This window comes from Perissodus microlepis, chromosome 18 (assembly GCF_051167445.1).
Source record: "Perissodus microlepis isolate ML-2025 ecotype Zambia chromosome 18, ASM5116744v1, whole genome shotgun sequence".
In the NCBI taxonomy this organism is placed as follows: Eukaryota; Metazoa; Chordata; class Actinopteri; order Cichliformes; family Cichlidae; genus Perissodus; species Perissodus microlepis.
The window spans coordinates 21461448-21485645 of record NC_140478.1 but is presented as its reverse complement, the minus strand read 5'-3'; the positions used below and the strand labels follow the sequence as shown (position 1 = coordinate 21485645).

General features: G+C 38.7%; 1 protein-coding gene across 2 annotated transcripts in view; it reads right to left on the bottom strand.

Moving 5' to 3' along the window:
- Positions 1-6883: 6883 nt before the first annotated feature.
- Positions 6884-24198, bottom strand: part of atp6v1h (ATPase H+ transporting V1 subunit H) — a 28455-nt gene continuing 11140 nt past the window's right edge. For both annotated transcript variants that reach the window (XM_084911997.1, XM_084911998.1), the window contains 5 exons: positions 18267-18445; positions 17880-18005; positions 16076-16177; positions 14485-14598; positions 6884-7282 (listed from right to left, as the gene is read on the bottom strand). In XM_084911997.1, the coding sequence (XP_084768123.1) occupies positions 7213-7282; positions 14485-14598; positions 16076-16177; positions 17880-18005; positions 18267-18445 (591 nt within the window). In that variant the 3' untranslated portion in view covers positions 6884-7212. The remainder of the gene's footprint in view (positions 7283-14484; positions 14599-16075; positions 16178-17879; positions 18006-18266; positions 18446-24198) is intronic.

Below are 24198 nucleotides of genomic sequence, written 5' to 3'. Positions count from 1 at the left end.
GATGTGCCCACACTTGTGGAAAAGAGCATACAGGAGGCAGCCCATCTAAGCTGGCAGGTTAAATACCTTTAATGTCCAGTCATCGCCTCAGATATTTGAGGTCCTGCACACATGTCTGCTGGGTAAATCATAGAAATGGTCCATAGTGCATGTTTACAATAAATAAATAAATAAGTCTTGAGACTGTGCTGGAAAACACTGCAAATCTTCTGGAAATGGCACGTATTGCTGCGCCATTGTGGAGAAGTTGGATGACATGTGCAACCTTTAAGTAGTCTAGGTATCATCTCATGTTACGAGCAGTGACAATGGCCCAAGCTAAATGCAAAAACAGTTAGAAAAGTTGAGGAGAGAAAAAATATCAGCAAATGTGTCTTATCATTAAAACCAAATCGGGTTTGTTGTCTGTTTGGGAAAGGTGTGTATTTCTATGTGTGTGGGGGGTTCTTGCTAGGGTTCAGGGGGTTAAAGGTCTACACAATCCATTCTTCAATAATAAAGATTGATTCGGGAATGCGAAAGCTTAATAGGTTTTGGTAAATAATGTAGGTTCATACTTCACACTGTGCAATAACAGCATACACCATGCTGCCATCAATCAGCATTAAGTATGGCCTAAGTGCTATATAACTACTGTTAGGTAGTTATTTACCAAAATGATTCAGTGAAAATAGCGTGACTTCACGCAGCGCTGCAGGAAAATGATTACAGTGCACCTGCACTCAGTCAATGATATGAAGTTCGGAAAACGTCAGGAATGGGTAATTGCAGTGTCCCTGCAACAGCATGAGATAGCAGACGCACACAGCTTAACACAGCACACGTTATTGTCAGGCTTTAAGGGTGAGCTCACATAAGCATAAGCCTCCTCTTGTATTTGTGATTCTCCTTCGATGGAGCCTTAAATCGAGCTTCACGCTGCATGCCTGTCGTCAGAGTCTTGTTTTGATTGTCACTATGGGAACGGACAGTCTCTGACCCATGGTTACAAGAGCAAAGGGATTTGATCGATGAAGCAAAGCAACAGTACCCTCCTCTGTGCGAGCTGATCTAACAATCTGACAGGCTGAGCAGATAAAGATGTCAAACACAAACTATTTAGAAGCACGAACTGGAAAACTTGTCCTTATTTTCCCTTCTTGTGTGTTAAACACACAAGTATTCTGGAAATATTCAAACACTTTCCAGATAGAGTGGAAATAAAACTAATTAAGAGGTCAAGACAAGACATTGCCTCAGGGGACTTTCATGAATAAACCGAGGCTCAGCGGATGGCAGTGAATGCAGAGAGCCAGTTTTGCACTTTGCTTCGACCCTGTACAGCTAATGTGGGTAGCATAATAATACAAATAAAAGCCAGGGGAAAGAAACTCTCTCTTTTTAGGGTCCAGAGTTCACTCAGTTGTTGCAGGTGAGCCTGCGTAGGGACCACAGTGTGCCAGCTGCTGTAAATAGTGCTTGGGGAGCATAACGGGGTCAGACAACTGCAGCCAGAGGCAGTGAGCCTCTACATAAATATTGACTCTGCATACATCCCAGCTCACCACACCTTTTAGAGGCTAAAACACAAAGGATGAGTGCATCAAGCTGGAGCGAGAGAATGAGACAGAGAAACCTGATTTGAATGCTTCCTAACAAAAAAATTAAGGGATGTTTACATGCTCAAGAGGCTGTAGGTGTTGCTGTTGAATGCTGCTCATTATTTACTAAAGTTAAATCCCACCACACAGGAGACTCACAAGTAGTCTAAGACTTTAGTTCTGATTAGACTACCAATCTAAGCCCGATAGCTTGATTTCTGCAGAGGATTCAGAGTTGAAGAACATCCATATTTTCCTCGTGGAGTTTAACTGCAGCACTGAAGGCAACTGGAAGCAGATTTCCCATGAGCACTATGCTCCATAAAAGCAGCAGACAGTGACGGTTGTAAATATTAGTTAAGTTGTACAAAAGTGTTCATGCACCCCCAGGCAAGTGCCACATTTTGTAGATTTCTTGAAGCGGAAAACAACAAGATTGAAAATGATCACCACTTCACGTGTCAAGGCACCACTACCTTTATATTTCTTGAAATGATTGAAGTGAAAGAAATGTGACAATAATTTTAAGCTGAAAGGGTTTTTACTTGTAAAATTTCAGAACTTTATCACATGTCTCGGCCATCTGTAATATGCATACGTTATCGGTCATAAATGAGCAAAGACGTTGTCCAGTTTTGCACGCAGTTCATCCAAGTGTCGCTGTACATCAGCAGAAGCCATTTCTTAATCTCTATCACTGTCAGCAATCCATGAAAGAAACACGAAACACTAGAATACTAAATAAAACACAGTTATATTCTGATTATCTTTGTGCAAAGTTAATGAGGGATGATCCCTCAGTGCAGCTGACTGCCTCTGCATTAGTGGTGATGTTAAATGTAACTCCTAATGTCCAACCACACATTTAATTTGTATTTTATTCAGTATACTGGGATCTTCATAATAACTCATATAGTCTTCACCTAGGTAACAGAATAGCTAGAGGAGTCGCCCCCTGCTGGCTATTAAAATGAATGCAGGTTTAGGGCACTTCTTTCTGTCAAAAATCATCCCTCACACTCACCTCCACCCACTCCACCCTGCCTGCACTGTCTTCTTCACCTCTCTTGTGCACTGTCCGTTGCTTTGGACGATATTTAAACTCATTTACCTTCACTACCTTGAGCCCGTCTGTCGCCCCTACTCCACACCTCACCAGTATCTCGATGTCCACGTACACGTCCCACAGCAGTCTTACGTACTTCTTTCCCACTCAGTTAGTTCCTGAATTAGTACCACAGTTCCTCTCTTGGCACCCTATCACATGCTTTCTCTGGATTCACAAAGACAAGACCTTCCTTAAACCTCTCCATCAACACGCCACAAGCTCTTACTCAACATTAATAACCACAATGCGGCTCACTGATCTTCACTTCTCTTCTTAATCTAGTTTCAACAGTTCTTTCCCATATCTTCATGGCATGGCTCATCAACTTTATCTCTCTGTTGTTAATATAGCTCTGCACATGACTTTTGCTCTTGAAAACTGACACTCCTACATTCCTCTCACTCTCTAGGATTGTGTTAAAAAGTCCACTATCCTCTTGTAGACATCTCCATACAGGTATGTCATTTAGACCAACTGCCTTTCCATTCTTCATTCTCCTCATAGCTTCATAGCTGCCCTCACTTCATCCATATTGTCTCTGCACTTCCCGATGGAGATCTGGAGGCAGGAGTAGATGAAGGTATAAAATTGAGCATTTAGCAACAAAACATCTTAAAGGAAACTAAATATAACAAATAAAAGAAAACTACATAAGAGGAAATGAATCAAACTCCAGTCTCACAGCAAGCTGCCACCTCTCCTCTCCTCTACTACTCATACATATGTTTTCCCAGCATCACCTGCATGGACTGCACACATATCCATGACCCAGCCTGTTCATTTATGTCCTCTATAATGGACATTTGTTTTTGGTTCATATCTTTTGACTTATTTGAGGTACCCAACTAAGTTCTGATGTGCTCAATAGAAAACATGTCGCCCTTCTAGTGATATCTAATGTGTTTGTGTGGCCAATCTTAGCTCCGAAGAGGCAGCAAATCACAGAAAAAGTTGAACTGAAAGACATTTTTTTCCTCGGTTCTCATGAGGATATGTCCGGGTAAGGCACCCACATACATAAACACAAGGTTTATAATATTACTGCTAACAAAACCTTTGCATATGGTTGCCTATTATTTATGTAGGTGTTGAAAGAATGTCAAATAACCATAGAGAGTCTCCTGCTCTCCCCTACTTCTCCAGAGTCCCAGTTTCCTACAGGTGTTCCACAAAAGCCATCAGGAAGACAATCAAAACAGCAAGCCAGTTTCAAATATATACACTAAAGACTCACAATGACATACCACACTAATCAGAGAAGTGGGCAAATAAAGACACATTTTTTTCATCAAATTTTTGCATATTGCACTTGTTTTTAATTTTGTGTATTTAACTTTTTATGCCAATCAGTTTTCAGTCCTCCATGGAAATTTATGTAGCGAGTACTTCCATCTATTTTACATTCATATAGTGCAGTGGAACGCTTCTTGCTTATGATGGACGGCATTATTAGTGTTTGAGTAAAGTGTAAACATTTATTAAATTCAGCTTTGAATCAGTGATCATCATTGGAAGTGAGAGGGAAGGCGACTGTGGCATTCATTAGGTTTCTGAGCAGCCATAGAAAAGACCAAAGGTAAGCAACCAGTAGACATAAATATGAATTCATCATACTTCAGATTGACCTTTATAGTATACGATTATATCCAAGTGTCTGATCGTATATGTCTTAGTGGTTCACAATAGAGACCAGCCAAGAAAACACAGTTTTGTCAAGAAACCAAGTATTTGAGAAAATGAATGCAGCCTAATGATAATTACATCCATAAAAACACGACATTGATAGAAGTGTGCTGTCCTTCAGGGATTTATCAAAGAGAAAACGAAACACGGCGCCTGATGTAAAAAGCAGTCTTGGTTACTGTTTCTTAGTTACTTATGCAAAAAAAGAGAGAAAAAAATCAACACTTTGTATTATGGAAGCCAAGACCTTCAAGCAGTGGTCTCTTTGCCCTACAGAGAGAATCTGTTGCTATGTAAACTTGAAAGCTGATGCTTGCAGTTACTGTGTGTGAGCTAAATGAACAGAAAATAACAAAGGAAGAGATGTGAAGAGCACATGTACAGTGAAGGTCAGATTAAAACAGGTCAGCCAGCTCAGATTTCATTTCAATTCTACGGGGGGCACTCCACCAACTCAAAGTAGCATTTGATTCCTATGTTACAGGTAGAAAATTGTTTTCCCCCCCTAAGAGCCACTCATCCACGACAAATAGGCTATGGTAATTTAAAGGGGGAGATTGTGGACAGAAGCACTGAGCGTACACAACAGGAAGCAGAGTCCAACCTTAATAAAGTCCACAAGACAACCTTCAACTGTGGATTTGGATTCGCTGTCATGCTGTTAGCAGCACAGTGTGATGTTTGTAGTGAGCGTGACTGGAAGGCTAGGTCGGATTATCCAATGGGCATTCTGGGCACGCACCTGGGGACCTACGCGCTGTTGGAGGCCCACACAAGAAGCAAATAAAACAAAAAAAACAAAAAAACAAAAACTTTACATTTTGCAACCATACACAGCAAAATCTCCAGTGTTAAATTAACACTAGAGAGTGTCTATATGGGTCCACACCTCTGAGTGTTAAATACAACACTGTTGAGTGTTAAGTTAACACTTTTGACAGTGTTATATGTTTAAAAGTAACCTAGTCAGTTTTGAAGATTAACAATGGCTAACACTGAGCAGTGCTGATTTTCTAACACTGGAATATTTCTAACATTTTGAGTTATTTTCCAGTGTTAGAAAATCAGCACTGCTATATATAGACACTCTCTAGTGTTAATTTAACACTGGAGATTTTGCTGTGTACTTTATCAAAACTTGGATGGATATTTTATTAGAACAAAATGATATTGTGGCCAGATTTCAGCTTGTCTGCCTCTTTCACCCCCATAATACTGAGGTTTGTAGTCTCTGAGAGAAGCAGAGAAGTGGTGCTGAAAGGAAGAAAGGGATGAGATCGCCAACTATCACATTGTAGTCTCCATTTAGATCTATTCTGTGTACATGTATGCACACATTCCCGTATGCTTAGTCACCGAAGACAGAAAAAGCTGATTATCGAAAAACAAAGTTCTGTAACTCGATGATCCAGGAATACTGGAAAGTGTCATCGGTTGGTGAAGGATCGGCCAAAGATAATGACTAGAAAAAGCTCAAGGTGAATATTCACGTTGCAATTGCAGATATTCACATAAAGGAGCAAAAATGGCCAATCACAAGAAAAAATGTAGAACATGAAAGAAAACAGATTAAACATGGCACAAAGATTTCTTTTATTTCTTTTCATTCTTGTGAGGATGAGTTAGAAATACGCTCACACTTGATGGCCGCTTTATAAGGTACACCTTGCTTGTACTAGGATGGACTGTTTTTTTTTTTTAAATTAATTTTGCATTCAGAACTGCCTTAACATCTCTCGGAGACTGTGGTCCATACTGGGATACTGATCTCAGCAGAAACGGAGACTCAGTTTCACACCAGGCAATGTTTTTCCAGTCTTGGTAAGCCCATGTGAATTGTAGTCTAAGTGTTCCTTGACTGGGAGGAGCTCTCAGTGTGGTCTTCTGTTACTGAAGCCCATTAAAGTTTGACATTTTTAATGTTTAGTGATGCCTTTCTACATACCTTACTTGTAACAAGTGTGTATTTCCTCTGACATCATCAATTCATTTTCACCACATAACCACCGCTCACTGGATATTTTGCTCTTTGAACCATTCGCTGTAAATCATACAGATAGTTGTGTGAAAAATCCCACATCAGTAGTTTGTGAAATACTCCCGTATTTCCTGTCTTTGATCAACAACCATCAGTATTGTCTTGATCACATCTACGTGCCTGAATGCACTGACAGCTCCCATGTAGTTGGCTAATCAGATACAATGAGTTGTATCTAATAAAGTGGCTGTGAGTGTGCTTTCACTAAAGAGCATTCTAATTATTACAATTAATTCCACAAGCCATTTTAACTCCCTAACACATCTGTTTCCCTTCAAAGGCAGGAGCTAGTGAAGATGACCTCAAATAAATAAATAAATATTTCATTAGCCACCCTGCTGCCACTGCTGGGGAGCCAATTGCATATGGGCTGATAAGAAAGCTCAATAATGCTGTCACGTCTGAAAATCTCTTTGTTATTCAGCTTTCGTTTCTCATCAACCTCTCAGTAAAAGGATGTGCAGGACAGGAATGTCACAGATAAGTATTTTTATTGGTATTCATATGTTTTACAGACTTAAGACTTAAATAACTTGCAGTTTTGTACATCATCACAGACACACAAAGTGCGGCTTTAATCACGCATCACTTATCTTGGAGTCACAACACGAAGCACAACAGAACATCAAGGAAATCGAGGAACATCGAGGATCATTTGGGGTGCGTGTAGAAGCGGAAATCGCACCGTTTGATTTTTCAAGTCATTACACAAAAACAAAGAGCTGATCATTACAATTGCCAATCTGCGTACAGTTCACACTCGTCCACAAAATGAGACACAAACACACATGAACATTCAGTGTTCAGCTTCGAGCAGCCACCGCTGGAGCCTGCTGCTGATCAGTGGACTGCAGTTGTCTTCCAAGGTACTCCCTGTGAAAGAGAAACAGTTTGTTTGTTTGTTTTTACAGACTGAAAAAGCAAGAAACACTAAACACGCTGTCAAATAAGGCCATACATCCTGTTACAAGGAACAAAGAAATATTTTGGAGGCATGCTTATTGTATATTTTCCTTATTTGTTTGGTGACAGTAAGACGAGAAAATCGAGAATACTTCAACTTTCAATACTTCAAGAAAAAAAACCACGTTTTTTCAATAACAGTACATATTTTTCCTTAAATCAAAACATAACCGGTAAGCATTTGAAGTTATGATAAATGGAGGATAATATCCACCCTGATCACCACCTGCCTGAATGTTTTCACTTCAATCTATTCTCTGATTGGGTGGATTCTGGATCTTTTATATCCTTTAATGTGAAAACAGGTTTTAATGAAGCTTCTCATTTTAACAATATGAGCTTCTCCCAGTTATCCTGACCCTGACATGGTGTAATGCTGAAATATAGACCCATTATATATTACTTTGAAAGGTCACAGTTCGCCTTCATGTTTCTTCTTGGCAGTAACATTTTTAGATATGCTTCATGACACTCAAATTATCAGCAGCAGAGATATCAAATGCCTCTCAATAGTCTAAAAATGGGAATGGTGAATACTCATAACGACAGAGAATATTTTCTCCTTAAAAATATGCACGCTTAGACTCATCACTATTCTCCTTTTCTACAAAGCAACAGCGCTGTAAGGATGTCTTTATGAAACCACTGTACACTTCTATTTTTGAAGGAGGTTATTTTTGTTTTATTTGCCCTATTATGAGAATGAATCACGGCAGTGAGATAAAACAGTACAATATGCATCCAACGCAGAAGCAGCAAAAAGCTTTTTCCAAACAACAGCACAGTACTTTCATGTGTTCGTCTCATACCTCTCTTACTGAAAATACCAAATACCTCTTTGTTAAATATTGACCAAACAACCAGGCTGGTAAAACCACAAGCTGCTATAGATCAACTCAAATATATCAAAGACATATAAGAGCTTTTAAGCCTTTGATCTTTAGCTAACCCTCCTCTAACCCCCATCTACAGGCTTGTACAGAACTTCACATACACTCATCATGGGTGACATGGATGACTTTAAAAAACAGACCTGGGTGCATGAGCTTGACTTTATTTTGGATTTTCTCTAATCCATGCAGGGTCAAAGCACAGCACACCAACTGCTGGAGCTGTCAGAGATAACCTTCAGCCCATTCCCAAAAATCAGTTACAGTACGCTGATTTAGAGCACTGCCAGTGAGGTTACAAAAAAAAAGGCAAATAGCAATAATTGGTAGGGTGACTGATGAAGTTAGTGTCCCGCAGCCAAGGCACCTTTTCATATGTCTCTGTTGTAAGAATCAATATTTACACAGCGAAATGAGTCTTGGACATGAAACACTGCACAATATTAAGAAGTATTAGCCACAGTAAAATCAGTGGACACTCAAAGTTAGTTTTTACTGTCAAGATGTTATCTAATATTTCATTTTGCAGACAGCTGTCCAAAGTGAACTACAATAAATCTAATGTGCCACCTTTTGTTTATTCTATAAATTCTTGTTTAAACTTGTCTCTCCTTTTATTTTATTTTTTATATTTTTGCTTTTAAAATTGGCTATACAAGCACACGTGCCATGCCTCTACTTAAGAAATGACAAATGAAATGGCAGTAAGTGCTTGCCCGTGGTGTTGAGGTGAAAGACATACAGCTGATCAAAAATAGATTTTCTTTTCACACAGTTTCTGCATCATGACCGTTTCACAAGAATGGCAGCTTGTTCGACTGTTTACAAAAATCCTGCACCCACAGTGCAGCTGTGTCACAATTTTCATTAATGCAGTAATGTAACATGCCACAGTAATTATATTACAGTTACAATTATTTTGTTACTTTTGTTACAAAAGTTCTTCAGTAATCTTTTCACTGCCGAAAAAATTCAAACAAACATGTTTTTTCTTCCTGTGCACTTGCACAACAATCAGCTCAAGTCAAAGTTGTAGATCAAAAAGAGATCTACGACTTTTTAGGAGTGTAGATATGGACATACTTTTATAGCACAAAAGGAAGAGAACGTGATGCTAAAGTGGACAAAACCAGTAACAATCTGAGTGAATGCCGACCCCAGCACAGCAGCCAGGTCCTGATCTTTAATGGGTAACAAACTGACGGGCAGTCAGCCTACGTTTCTACCTGTTCATACTTCTATAGTAGAATCGCTATGGCGATCACTCTGAAGTCTCTTTGTGCTTGTTTTCATATGTAAAAAAAGATTGCATGTGTGTAACGAGTATGTGTGTAACGTGTGTAATGACTTTCTCCAGCAGGAAATGTACTGAATTACTTTAAAGAAAAATACAGAATAATGTGTAATACATTACTTTTTTGAGTAATAACCCCAGGACTAAATACAGCATTGTGGTTTTCAGTAAAGTAAACACTGGTGCTAAGACTTATTCAACATAAGCTGATTCTTTTGTAGTATTATTTTAAATTTGCACTGCATTATAAAACAAACAGCATCTCTCTTTGCTCCGAGCGGCCTTTGGGGAGTGACTATACATGTAAACACCATCTGTGTACATTCAGTAAAGGCAGCGTGTCTGTATTTGTTACAGTATTTGACAGAAATGTATGTAATTTTCTGTCATTTCTGAATCCCCAATCAACAAATCTGGTTCAAAGTAAACACCAGAAGAGTTCTCCATTTTTCTTTATTTGTGTTTTATAAAATCTAGCTGTAGTTCATGCAGCACCTGAATCTATAATAATGTTAGAATACAAACAACAATATGGGAAATCATCAATCAAATTAAAAAAAGGAGACAGTTCACAGTGACTCAGAGCACAGATTTGAGTTTGTTTGGCAAAAAAAGCCAGGCTACTGTATGAAAGGCAAACCAATACTATATCATGAACATGTCAAATGTCAGTAGAGAGGACTGACTCTAACTGAGACAAGCACAGCATAAAGATGGCTGGACCAGCGATAGCTTAAGGCTTAAACGACAACCGTGGAGTTATGGAGCTTATAGGCAAAAACACCATTCAGTCAAAACTTGCTGGAGATTTAGAAACACGTCAAAAACAATGAGTAGATAACAGTTTGCGCACATTCATGCATGCTGTTGTCATGACATCAGGGGCCTCAGAAAGGTAGGAACAAGAAAATGTTATATTAGAAACAACAAGTCAACCCACTCAAGGTGACAGCGGGTTAGGGAAGCGGCTTTGAAAAAACTCTTCATTGTAATTTTAAAAAAAAAGAAAAAAAAAGTTCTCATCTTATAGACGCATTCACACACCTCTGTTTTCACGCAGGCAATGAGTGTAGGCAGCAGATTCTTCAGTATGACGAAAAAACCTTGAGAAATAGCTCACCCCCTCACATTAGGAGGTCGTGTTATGAGGACTGAAACTAGTAACAAAGTGTTCATCTTAATGGAGAAATATGGCATGAGCAACATTCCTTTCTTTAATTATTATGTTTTTTGTTTTTTTTACAAAAACCACCAAAGTTGCTCAACATGCCCTACACAAGAGGTAGGTGTGGATGGAGGGTGTCTTATAAGAACTACCTGCTTAAATAAGGACAGGTGAATGTCTTTAAATGTGATTTACGTGCTGGGCATTAAAATTATGAGCTGCTGCTTTCAAAAGCTACAAGAGAAGAAGAAAGAATCTAATTTACTTAGTCTTGTATTCGGGCATGTGCAGAAATTTTGCATCCATTTTAAACCAGACTTCATACACAGTTGTAATCCCTGCTTTTCATTTTTCGAAGTAAAACATTCGTATGCAGCCTTCAGGTTTTTTCTCCTCCTGTTTTAATACACAATTCTTCCACCTTCATTTGAACTTAACATTCTTTAACTTCACTCTGATTCTTTCGTTTTTATTCCCCACGTAAAAACAGGAGAATTTGATCTCAAACAAGATACGGAAGCCAATCTATGGCATGCAGTAAATGCAGAGGTGATGCATATATACGGTTCTGCGCAATACTTCATTTCATTTATATTTTGCTTCTAAGTAGCCACACATTCATGCATTTTTCATACATTTTCGTGCTTAATCCTTGTACTTGATCATATTCAGAAAAAAATATTTTTTGTTGATTTTAGTTTGTCTTATTTGTTTCTTGCTTGTTGAACAACTTAGCACTGACTTTTGAATAATTAAAGCATAAGAAAGTTTTCTTTAGTTGAATGAAAATACCAAAGATACAACAATTTTACAGGCATAAAAAAGTATTTTTGTACCAACAAGGTGGTTTTCAAAGAGTTACTCAAAGCATGGCACATTTTAGCATGGTGTTCAGTGTGTCCTCAAAAAGAAACAAACAAGAAAACTGGAAAGTAGAGAACAGAAGAAATAGCAGGCATTAAAAAAAACTATGTGCAGGATATGAACAGTATCTGAAAGTCCTGCCCCTAAAAAATAAAAATAAAAAATCCATCAAAGACCTGATAGAAGACCTGAGAGATGCATTTGACCCTTCAGCTGAATCGTGTACTGTTTGCAAAAGTCTCATCAGAAATGGTCTCAGTGAAAGTGTGGCTGTCAACAAACCATTTCTCTCACACTCCTAAAACTTCCCCTGGGGGGGGGTCATAAGCAGACAGTGCTTGCTAGCGCTGTCCTTACGTGACGAAACTATTGAGGAAAAAACGCCGCGTATATATTGGCCTATCAACACAATTTAAAAACTGGTATATATCACCTTGTTGCTTTGTCATTAAGTGGTCATGTGATTGGCTTACCACGAATACTTTATTCTTCCTCAGTCAAACAGCAGCACTCGTGCGATCGTTTTGCCCCCTTAGCTCCAGGAGTCGTGCTAGACAGTGATCGTGATTACCGTCCGCGGGAGCGCGCAGCTGCTTAAAGCTGTAGCGTCCAGATTACTTACGTAGTCAGCTACTTCCGTGCAACTGATATAAGATGCGGTAACCTGAACACAGCTTCAACCGTCTGTTTGTTGAAAAATAGTAACGGACCGCATTTTCTTGTTAGTAACTGTAACGGCGTTGTAACGATAGGAATAGTATTTAGTTAGATTACTCGTTACTGAAAAAAGTAACGCCGTTACTTGTAACGCCGTTACTTGTAACGCCGTTATTCCCATCACTGACTGTAAATGATCTTTGACCTTCCTGGAAATTTCAAGTCACTGAACCCAATGTTCTTCCTCCCTTTCTGTAACTCTTAGTGGTATTTCAAACAAATAAACTTCTGTCCACACATGACTGATCACATTGCCCACTTGGAACATCACTGTAATATTAATCATAATACCTCCATCCACAGTTGCTCAGGAAACTGAAAGTGTGTGTTTTAGATAGTGGCAGCAAAAACAAACATATTCCCACTTAATGCTAGTTGGCTTTCATTTTTATTGTTTCCAAGAAATCCAGTACACAGAAGACACACACAAAGACGGGGAGGTGAAGTGAATGTCCGGAAAATATTGCTAGTGGTGACTTAACCTAAGTAAAATCAAGCATGACGAGTTTATAATGGTGCTTGCAATGGGTCTAAAGAGCCTAAGAATAATAAAAAAAAAGACAAAAGTTTGCCCTACAGTTTGCAAATTTTGGCTATGAAGATAAATATGCATCACAAAGTGTGAGAACTCCAAAGGTGGGCATGAACCCCAGCAGATGGAAGTGTCAAACAAAATATTTGGAATTTCAACAGAGAAGCAGCAGAAGCTTGTTTGCATAATATTTAAATCCAGCTGTTAGTGGTAATTATAACTGCAACTGATAATGAGACATGGAAGAAAAGAGCAGAGGAAATGCAGCCAAATGCTGTAGCCAACAATTCAGTGGGTGTTATCATCTTACAGTCTGTATCAGACACAAGTGTATTAAATCCATGATGCACAATTGGGGCTGTGATCACCCTAAAAGGTTGCTGCAATCTCAGTCTGCAGGTTAAGAATATGAATGATAGAGATGTACATGATACACTAAATTAAGGTGCCATAGCACCACTGTAGCATTTTCTACCTGACCTTTCTTGATGCTGTAATTACCAGCTGAAATTTACTTGAACACATTTATGCCAGCCACAAGCTGCAAAATAGTGTGAACAATCATCTAAATCAATCTACGTTTGGCAAATAAGATCATTCTTAAAGTTATTTTCTGTAAGACTGAGAAGCAGAGGAAAGACACTATCTATGTAAACTTCACTCTGGGTAAATCCGTGACATGAGAAACATACAGCCCAGCACATTTGACATTTTGTGGAACATCCTAGTCTGTCAATATTTTGAACCTAAGTCATGCACATCTTGATCTGACCCCAGCGCAGCCCTGCTGTCCACACAGTTATTTTGCCTCATTACACTTGCTTTCAGGGCCGTGAGGACATGTTCCGACCATAATTCAAGTAAATGTAAACAAAAATTCAGACAACCGGCTCTCACCCTGCATTAGCCTGATTAGCCAACAGCACATCAAACGCACAAAGGCAGAATCCTAAAAACGCCTCTCCAGTCACGTTTTAGGATATAAAAGTGCTTTTTTTCTCTCATATGTCTGAGGCAAATTTGAGAGATTGCATGGTCTTTTCCTCCTTAAGTGAAAGTTACAAAATCTAACCATATTTAAACATTTTTATTCAAGATGCTGCATGCAGGACACAGATACAATGTGTAAAAATGTGATTTTCAGTGTATACATCACACTTGTGCTAACTCACATTTTCCATTATTGGCTTTATGCCTACATTATTTTAATTATGGGTTTAAATAAAGTTTAAATAAAGTTTAAATAAGCGAAACATATAGATCTCCCTAGCTACGATGACTAAATGCTCAAAAATGAAATTTTCATTGACCATCCAATATAGTCTTACATGACTAACTTTTTTCGATCGTTTTAGGTCAAGGACTAATTTGCCTCTTTCTGATCATTTTTGCATCTTCAGCATTCTCATCAGTATGACTGTTCACTGACCTTGTGTCATTTCCAATCAATCTCTGCTCACGTTAACCTCAGCGGATGTCTAATCAGCCACAGTAAATCATAATATGCATGAGGGTGTGCACGGTCTTTAATCACTAGCGTGTAGCTGTAGCTGATTGGTTTTTTCATGTCAGGAAAGTTCAGCTAATGCTTTAAGGTTAAGTTCATGTGAGTGAGTTACATCAAACAGAAGCTATAAAAAGTGCTCATACCAGTTGTGGACCATCAGCTTCTGCACAGCCAACAGGGCGTTGTACCGGACTAGCTGGTCCTCATGGTGCATATGATTCATCACAAGCTGTTTTCCACCGAGCTGCTCAATTACCCTGAAATGGGAGTGTTATAGGGAATAATGGGACAGAGGTTTTATACACAGTAAACAGGTACTATTTTCGTATTTTAGGTCATTCAGTGAGCCATCATGTAATCTAATCCAGCCTTGGTGAAATTTTCTGTGTATCTAATACAGGGTCACTGGCCTTTGTGAAAGGATAAAACACAGTGAAAAGGAAACCAGATGTAATGCTTGTAATATTAAAGCAAAAGGTTCGATCAAAGAAAAAGTAGGTGCTGGCACTGATACTATTACGCATTTCCATTGGGTGAACTTATTCCATCCAGGTGATTGATATTCTGAATGAATTGTAGTGTATATATATTACTGAACTGTCACTTTGTCTTTACAGCACTGACCCTGAAGTTCACTTTGTTAGAGGGTCACTGGGTTCACACTGAAGACCCTGGATCAAATTCCCCCACTGAATCATCCTCTCAAATGGCACTTAAATTCAACAAGGCACATAAATTGGGTAAATAAACTATTTTGGTTGTTTAGGCTTGTGCTGACTTGTGATTAAATGAGGAGTTCTGCGAGTCAGGTAGAGCTTCTGCTGCTCCACATTAAACCAACTGTCTGAGTTCTGTTCGGGATCTCCACCAAACTACCCAACCTGAGCTCTCCCTCTGATGTACTCACATCTAATCCTGACATTCTGCTCATTCCCAATGACAATCCAAACATCTGCCACCTCAAGCTCAGCTTCCTGTCTTTTTGTCAGTGCCATAGTCTCCAAACCATAGTAGCAGGTGACAATACCATATTGTAAACTTTCCCTTTCACTCTTTTGTCACAAATCATGCCTTACACTGTGTTTGTGCCAGGAAAGATAGTGACTGAACCTCTAAGTCCAGCCAGACTCGTCTCCATTTAAACTCATATAACTAATATTTGCTACCCTTACTGTTTCACCTATCTTCCTCTCATCCACAAACATATTCTTTCTTGCCTCTGCTGACTTTCCTTCCTTCCTCCAGCACTTACCTCAATCTCTCCAAACTTACTTTGGTTTGGTATAAATTGTTAGTCACAATTGACACATTTTGGGCACCTTTAAGTTTGAGTAGATTTGATTTATTTTAAAAAATGACTATGAAAGTATAACTGAAGTATGTTAAATAACATTACTGGCAGGTGAGATGGCAGTAACGAGATGTTTGCCTGTGACCATTAAACAACAAACAGATGAACAGAACATTACTACGTAACACCCGACCGGCACAATCTGCGTGGAGCAGTCAGATTAGATGTGACTGTATAAAACGAGAAACACACAAAGCCTTAAATGATTACCACTGCCAAAAATCTAGTGTCAAGGGCAAACTGTGCTAAGCAAAGCCAGCATAAAACAACTCCGTTACAACGATGGGCTGTCATTTGAGGCAGGGTGTGTGGGAGGTGATCTTCAAAAAAATCTTTAATAGATTTTAGTGAATATCTAATAGTATTTATGCTTAACATCTCACCTTTTACCACGTGGATAATGTCGCACATACTCTCCAATGTCATGAGCTGCCACTGCTATAACCTGAGGATCATCAGACACTTCCAACAGCCTCGTCAAAATCCTTTCAAAGAAACACAGTGAAAATAAAACATTAAAATGCAGAGGTCTGTTTGCATAAAAAAGATTCAATCACTTAATTCTTACTGATCTGAATCACATATCTTTAAAGACGCTTCTAGGCAAAGATTTTTCTGAGAAAGCTTCAAGAAAAATATAAGAGCTGAGATTACTTTCTTTAAAGCAGTTTTCTAAGTAGAAAAGCTCTTATTCTCACTAAGCCAAGGTTAGTGTTACTTTAAAACTGGAAATCCTAAACTAAACTCTGAAGCCAAAGATATTAGATGTAAGGCGTGCAGTGAAAAAGTGGCTTCTTCAACGTGGAATAAAGCCTCCGTGAGATTTAGGGGTAAATACTAAAAAAACAGAAGGCTAATTTAAGCCGAGGTGATGGCTGAGCTGATTACAGAGAGGGGACAGCGATGAGACAATGAGGATTTTTACAGAATGTCAATAGCACAACAGTGTGTGACCCGAATAATGAAGAACACACACACACCAACGGATGTTTTATCTCTCGCGATCTGAGTCCTTAGATCAGAAACACAGACACATGATGTCGTGAGTGTAACTCATAGCTGATAAAAGTAAGGCATTGGAAAGGTATCTCGAAAGAACTGATTGTGAGTCAAGTATAAAACTGGATTTTTCCATAGCGGCATCTAGTCAGTCACGCCATGAAAGGCTGCATGCTGTCCAAGTGTTTTTCCACTGAACCGGCACATGGCAAGGTAAAGTTATTTACCTTAATGACAAACCAAAGCAATGACCCTGATGCTTTCAGCTCTTTTTATTTCATCGTGTTTTTTTTATCTGTAGCATTAAACCTTGCAATGTTTTAAAATAATATGTCAAAGAAATAGTGTGGAAGTCTGACACACCTGTTTTTAGTTGAGCAGAGGATCTTCTAATTAAGCTCCACTACAGTGTTGACAAAACACCGTAGTGGAACACAAAACTCATTTGCTACGAGACAGAATAAAAGCATGCTGCTGCCTGCAAGTGGAAAGCTTTTACTGTTAAGTAAAACATCGTGAAAGGTTCAGTTTCACACTGATACAGATACTTAGAGGAAAAACATACCATACCCTCAAGTACAGACAAAACACAGTAAAAGTCAAATAAGTAAGGAAAATATATCTATATATCACTTTTCACTGACAAAAACCACACAGTGCAATAAAGCACCAGAAACAGAAGTATAGTATGTCATAAAGACATAAAACATAATAGAATACATTTTAACTGCCGAGGACACAGGTACGGGGAACAGACTGTCACAAGTTTGATGTGGTTCAGATCTGCTAAAAACAAAACTTTTGACCTCAGCAAAGTGTTCAAACTCTACACCATTCCTGAGACATTTCATTCTAGAAAAAATGGTCACTCCAGCCAGCTGCAATGCTATCAGAGAAAGTATTTGAACATGTATATCTTTGTAAATGTTTTTGCCTTCCCATTTTATAAATACATATAGATTGGATGGGAAAAAACACTTTAAGACATTTTTTTATTCATCTCCTTTTGTGAAGAAACTAGATAAGAAGTGACAAATCAGTCTTTGTGCCCTTCAATATCTGAACAAGGTGCACTTTGAGAAGCTTTGTCCTTTTGCTCTTACTGACGTGTCAAGGTAATAATAAATCATGTTTTAAAAGGCAATGGAGAAAATGAGTAATCTCATGACAGCAGATGCTTCATCTTACTTGAGGAGCTCATAGTTCTTCTCGTTCAGGCGGACAGCGTTCTCACGCCAGAACTTCTCTGACTTGTGGACAGGACTCCACTCCAAGCGGCCAGACTTGAGTTCAGAGCTGTACTCATCAAATGAGCTGTTGATCAAAAATAAACATCATTACCTCAGACAAAAAAAAAAAACTACTTTAACTGATGATGTAAAGAAGAATGATTTGAACTGTGTAGTGCAACACAGTTAAAGTACAGAAATATCACATGGATATGTTAATGGTAGCTGTATGAAAAGTATTGCACAAAGACACTTTACTTTTTATTCAAGCTCGATTTTTTAAAGAAATAATGGTTTAGTAAACTAACTGAATGCATGTTATTCATAAATAATCTTAATTAGGTACCTGAGATCCTGTACACTCTCTCCGAGCCTTTCAAGCAGGAACTTAATGTCCTCAGTGATGTCCTCATCATCATATTTCTGCTGCTCAAGGTTCTCGAGCTGCTTCAGCACCTTGCACTGAATCATAGCCAGTGCATACTCCTGACGAGTCTCCCTCTCCGCCGATTTCTCCAGGAGATTCTGTCAAAGAAAAGATCATTATTAATTTGCTAATTCATGAGAAACTTAGCTGAGGTCTGAATCAGAAAGAAGAAATGAATCAATGAACGAACAGGCTAATAAATCATATTTAACTATTAGTCAATGAAAAAAAACCTCAACATTTATGATGAACTGTTTAAGTAATTTATTGAGCTAAACCTCAAACATCTGCCTGTTGCACCTTTTTTGTTTTTGCCTGTAACAACTTATGAAAGATGAGAATTTATTTATAAATATACACTGTTACTGTCAGAAATGTTGCTATACGATCTATACTGTGTTGCTGTAATATTCCTGTTTTAAATCACAATGCAGAAATCAATGAGCAGGAGACCTCTGCAGCATCATTATGCATTTATTTATGTGTTCATCATGATTTTATGACTGAATCACTGTGATGACTAGACTGATATTTGAGAAATCGGTTGTGCGTGTTTGGTCATTTTATTCAGGTCCATTTTGCAGTTGATTTGTTTTCTATATTTTCATGTATTTCTCATTGTAGTATCGTAACATTGTCAACTCCTGATGTTAAACAACTTTATTAAAGGGTATAAAATCTGTCCAATGGAGCTAATGCTTTTCAGAATACACATCCTTAACTAGGATTCAAATTCAGGTGTTGTGAGTGTGAAGGGAAAGAAAAGTAGAGTTGCCCAGCAACAAGAACACAATGTTCAAGTATTATAAAAGCTATTTCTGACGTAAAATCTGTGGACAAAGTTCTCGGAGCCCGGCCTCAGGCTTTAATGGAGAGAAAATTGTGGTGGCAACACTTGGAGAGACTCAAAAGAGAAGTGGCTTCTGCACTGGGACTGAGATAGAAGAAATCACTCCATACCTTGATTGGCCCCTACAGCTAACACTTAGGGAAAAGCTATGACTAGGTCAAGGTCAAAGTCAAATTTATTTATATCGAATATTTCCAACAACTTCTGAAGTGCTTTACAAACTAAAAAGCAACTAAACAAGGAAAATGCACAACAATGAAAATAAAAATAAAAATATGAAGAAGAAAGAACAATACAATAAGACAAAAAAAACAAAAAACAACTAAGAACAACAATGATTGAGGCTGTTAAAACAAGTGTCTAGTGTCTTCACTATTAAAAAAGTTCCAGCATTTGTGCAGCTTTAATATATAGCAGCAGACTATTCCAGATTGTGGGACCTGCCACAGAGAAGGCACTGTCACTGGGAGATTTAAGTTTAAGCCTTGGAATTGGATAACATTAGTTTTGCACTAGACCTCATGGTTCTTTCTGGAGCATGAATAGATAGGAGCTAAGATGGGTAAGAATAGACTCGCCCATTTAGTGATTTAAAAACAAAAGGTAAAATTTTAAATCGGATCATATAAGTAACAGGAAGCCAGTGTAAAGAGGCAGATGAGCTGGAGGCGACTGGTACAAACTGAAATAAAGAGAGTTGCAGAAGTCCAATCTGCAAGTAATGAAGAGATGAATAATGTGTTCAAAGGCATTAGCTGAAAGGTGTTACCTTGGCTAGCTGTCTGAGATGGAAAAAGCTATATTGGTGCACTCACCTGCCTACACAATTTAAACGAACCATCAAGGTACACGGCATGGGTTCAACATTTGTCTTACAGTGAGTGAATAAAGTAACAGAGTTGCCAAACATTCATTTAGGTTTAAAAAATTTAAGGACATCCACTGTTTAACATCTCCAAGGCAACACAATAACAGCTGAAATGAGTCTATCGCTGCTTTTAAAGGCAACAGATCTGCAAGTCATCTGCAAAACACGGAAATGAAAGGTTATACAGTGAAAAAATAGACCCCAGTGACAACATATACAGTGCAAACAAGGCTGGATCCAAAATTGGGCCTTGAGGTACACCATAATGAAGAGGGGCTATGTTCAAGCTGTAGGGGGCCATGTTACATAAAAGGTCCTCCTAGATCAGTGAGATCAAAACCACTGAAGAACAGATTCTTTCAGGCTACAATGTGATAGGAGGATATCATGGTTAACCATGTCGAAGGCTGCTGTATGGCCCAACAACAACAGGGTAGCAGGGCTGCCAGAATCCAGAGTTAAAATAATATCATTAAAACCCCTTAAAAGTGATGTCTCGATGCTATGTAGTGACTTAAAACCAGACTGAAACTTTTCAGACTATGAGTAGACCACTTTCTCTAAAACTTTTGAAAGAAAGGGAAGCTTTGAAATGGACCTGTAATTAGCCTGAGCACCTGGGTCCAGATTGTGTTTTTTTAAGAAGAGGATTTTAAGAAGAGCCTGTTTAAAACATGATGGGACACAGCCTGTAGTAAAAGAAGTGTTAATTAATCTCTGGATAAAGCTGAGCACACAGGGGTCTGAGGCGGTGTGTGATGAGAGGGGGCCTAATAGCTGAAACTGTGTCGCTAAAAATTGCCTAAAAATCATCACACATACTTGGTGAAGGTACAGCACCAAATTATCATATGGACTAATAATATGATTAAAAACATTAAAAAGTAGACACTAAAACTATAGAATTAGTATTTAAAGTGTTTACAGTCCCTTGGTAAACAGAGACACCGTCCTTAAATACGGTAAAGAAACATACGACCTATTGTTTTCCCATCTCCTCTCAGCACGGCTGCATTTATGTCTAAGGGTGTGTGTATATTCATTCAACCAGGGTTCTGACAATGGCTTAGAGCGCTTAGTCCTGAGTGGTGCGATTAAGTCCAAGATATCAGTGCAGGTGGAATTAAAACTATCAAAATTGTCCTCGACACTTTCACAGATTGAATTTATTATCCTATAATGAAGAAATGTGATACTAAATTGAGGGGCTATTAGACGATTGAGCGCTCGTCTTTTATGTGCTAGAGTGCATGACTTATCTAAAGAGCAGCGCAACGTTATAGTGAATATCGCAGGAAAATGACCAGAGAGACACAATTCAGATATTTCTGTCATGTACACACCAAACCTCTGGGATAGCACTAAGTCCAGTGTGTGACCTTTTTTATGAGGGGGGCCAGTGACCCACTGTGTCAGGTTAAAAGAGTCCAGAACATTTAGAAAGTCCTTGACCAGAGGTTTAGACTCACAGCAGACATGGTTGATGTCTGTTTGAGTGTTTGGTGGCAACGAAAACGGATGTTGAACACTGTACATATACCTCCACCCATACCCGAGGTCCAAGGGAGGCTGAAGAATGTGAAGTCTGGAGGAAGAAGTTCAGAAAAAGCTACAGACTCACCACAGTTTCTGTCAAAAACAGAAAACCATGCTGCTGAGACTTTGTCATTAAGAAGTTGCTTAACACAAATGTCTTGTTTGATAGTGATCTAGTATTTAATAAATCTATTTGAAGAGTGCAGATTTTGACATCTGAAGCACAAGCATAGGCAAGGCTGCAAAGATTTGTGAGATCCATGCTACATCCACAAGACCGAGGCCGCTTAGGAAAACAGGGAACCAGAAGAAGCTGATCCAATGTTATGGGATCTCCAGGGACAACATGCAGGATCCATCTAAAGGTGTACTCCACTGGTCCTGTAGTTGCATGAGAAGCACAGAGGTAAGCCCTGACTCTGACGAGTGTACCAGCCCGTTTTCCCTGTTTCCTTGGGAGCTTCTTCCAGGATGTGGCATTAGGGAGTTGGCACAGGTATGTCAAAAGGTGGTAAAGCTTGTCCTTGCGCAGTTTGTTTCAGAACTAGACCATAAGATGCCTTGATCTCTAAAGGCAACTGGTGATCACAGACGTAGTACTAAGACATTTAGAGATATTATAGAAAGGAAGAGAACTAACATTAACCAAGACAAAAACTGGCAGACACCTTGCCATGTGTACTGCTGGCACCATCTTTTCTGGCACCAGCAAATGTGACTAATATCTCACAAATGTCTTTTAAGAGTAACCTGCAATGTCTTCACAAAGATCAAACAGTCAAGTCACTCCAAATATTTAGAGCATAGTTACCACCTAAGGAGTTGTGGCTACAAGAAGGTTCAACATTTTTAGGCCTTAACAGAGTAGTCAAAACAAAAGTTTTAGAGTCACAGTTAAACTAATGCTAACACATCACAAACGCAGCAGTTCTGCCTTTGAGGATGTGTTCAAGGACTTCCAGATGGTCTGGATAATAAGTCACTTTCCTCATCCCATGTGGTGAGCAGAATCATTTGCATAATTAGGACATTTGGGACAAATAGCAACATGCAGAAAAGCGCTGAATATTTTTGTAAAATAATCTCGAAATAATCTCAGCCTTCTAAAGATTGGAGAGCCCCTGGGTGTCAACAAAGAAATACCCCATTTGTTGGTGAAAAACAACGTCTTGTAGCTCTCAAATGCACACACCATACAGCAAGTTGACACACTCATGAGAAAACCCGCTTAACGTAAAGATGTGGTGACTCCATGCACCACTGCTTTTAATTAAGTGTAATGTAGTGAAGTTCCCAATGAAGAAAACAAAGCCCCTATCTTTCACGGGTGCATTTACCAAAACCTTCATGTGACATCTCTACTGGCAGGAGTGTGATGAAAAAGCTGTGGGCTGAAATTAAAACCAGAAACAGATGCAGCGATTGACAACACGCATAAAACAGGACATAAATTTGGTGTCAAATAAGTTTCTTTCAGCATAAATGAAAAAAACAAACAAACAATAAAAACACTGTAATACTGACTCAGATTACAATGCCATCAGTGAATACCTTCCTCAACTTTAGGTTCTAAAATCAGCTCTGAGCTCATGTTTCAATCATGTAATCAATGCCATTTATAACACCATTGTGCTCTGAGCAAGGTCACTGAAGCTGTCTGGGTTGAAAAAAATGAAAGCAACGCTATCACTGAAAAGTTTTATTTAAAGATCCATATTTCCCTTTAGACATTTCACAGAGTAGAAAAGATTTTTTGTTTAGTATTCAAGATGATGTGTATTGAGGGTGGTCAGGTACTGCAGGCTGTCAGTTATACTAATGCGTTGCTTTAAGCAGAGGATCCTTACAGTCTGTGTCATTAGTATGCTGTCTGTCTTTTACAGAAAAAACAAATCATCTGCATAATATGTGTAATCATTCAGGACTACATAATTATTTCTATACTTTTCCCAAGCACAGTATCGAGCTTGATGAAGACCTGAAAGTTACTCCACTGAGTGCATTTCCTATATGTTCCAGACTTGCACTGGTACCCTGTCAGAATTATTAACTCTGTGCAGTTAAAAATTACATTAACATTAGCTAAAAAATGAGGCCTATGCCATTAATTCAGTTTTGTCAGTAGCACACTATAGGGATTTCATTACCTGGCATAAACACAAAACAACAAAGTCCAGAACACAGCTCTTAGGACTACATTAAATATTCAGTAGATGTTTTGAACAATCACAGCAGGGAGCTGAAAGGGGAGCATAGTCATAAATTGCATTTACGTATCATTTATGGCCCTGCTTCTTTATAGGCAGCCCCATCTGTTGATTTAGAGTTGCCATTTTCGTTTCCTCTTCTTGTGATAAAGAGCAGTATCCAATTAGATGCAAATATGCTGTGCCAGAGTCTGAGAAAACGCATGCTCTATATCAGAATTAAAGTGCTGGTAAAAACTATGTGTTAACAAACGCTTTTCCATTTACTCATCCAACAGTTACACAGTCATGTTTCAGGCCACCTGATGAACCTGTAGTCCAGTCTTTTAGTTCTGTTTTAGGTCTCCACTGACTTGAGGAAAGTATATGTGTCTTCAGCTGCTACACACT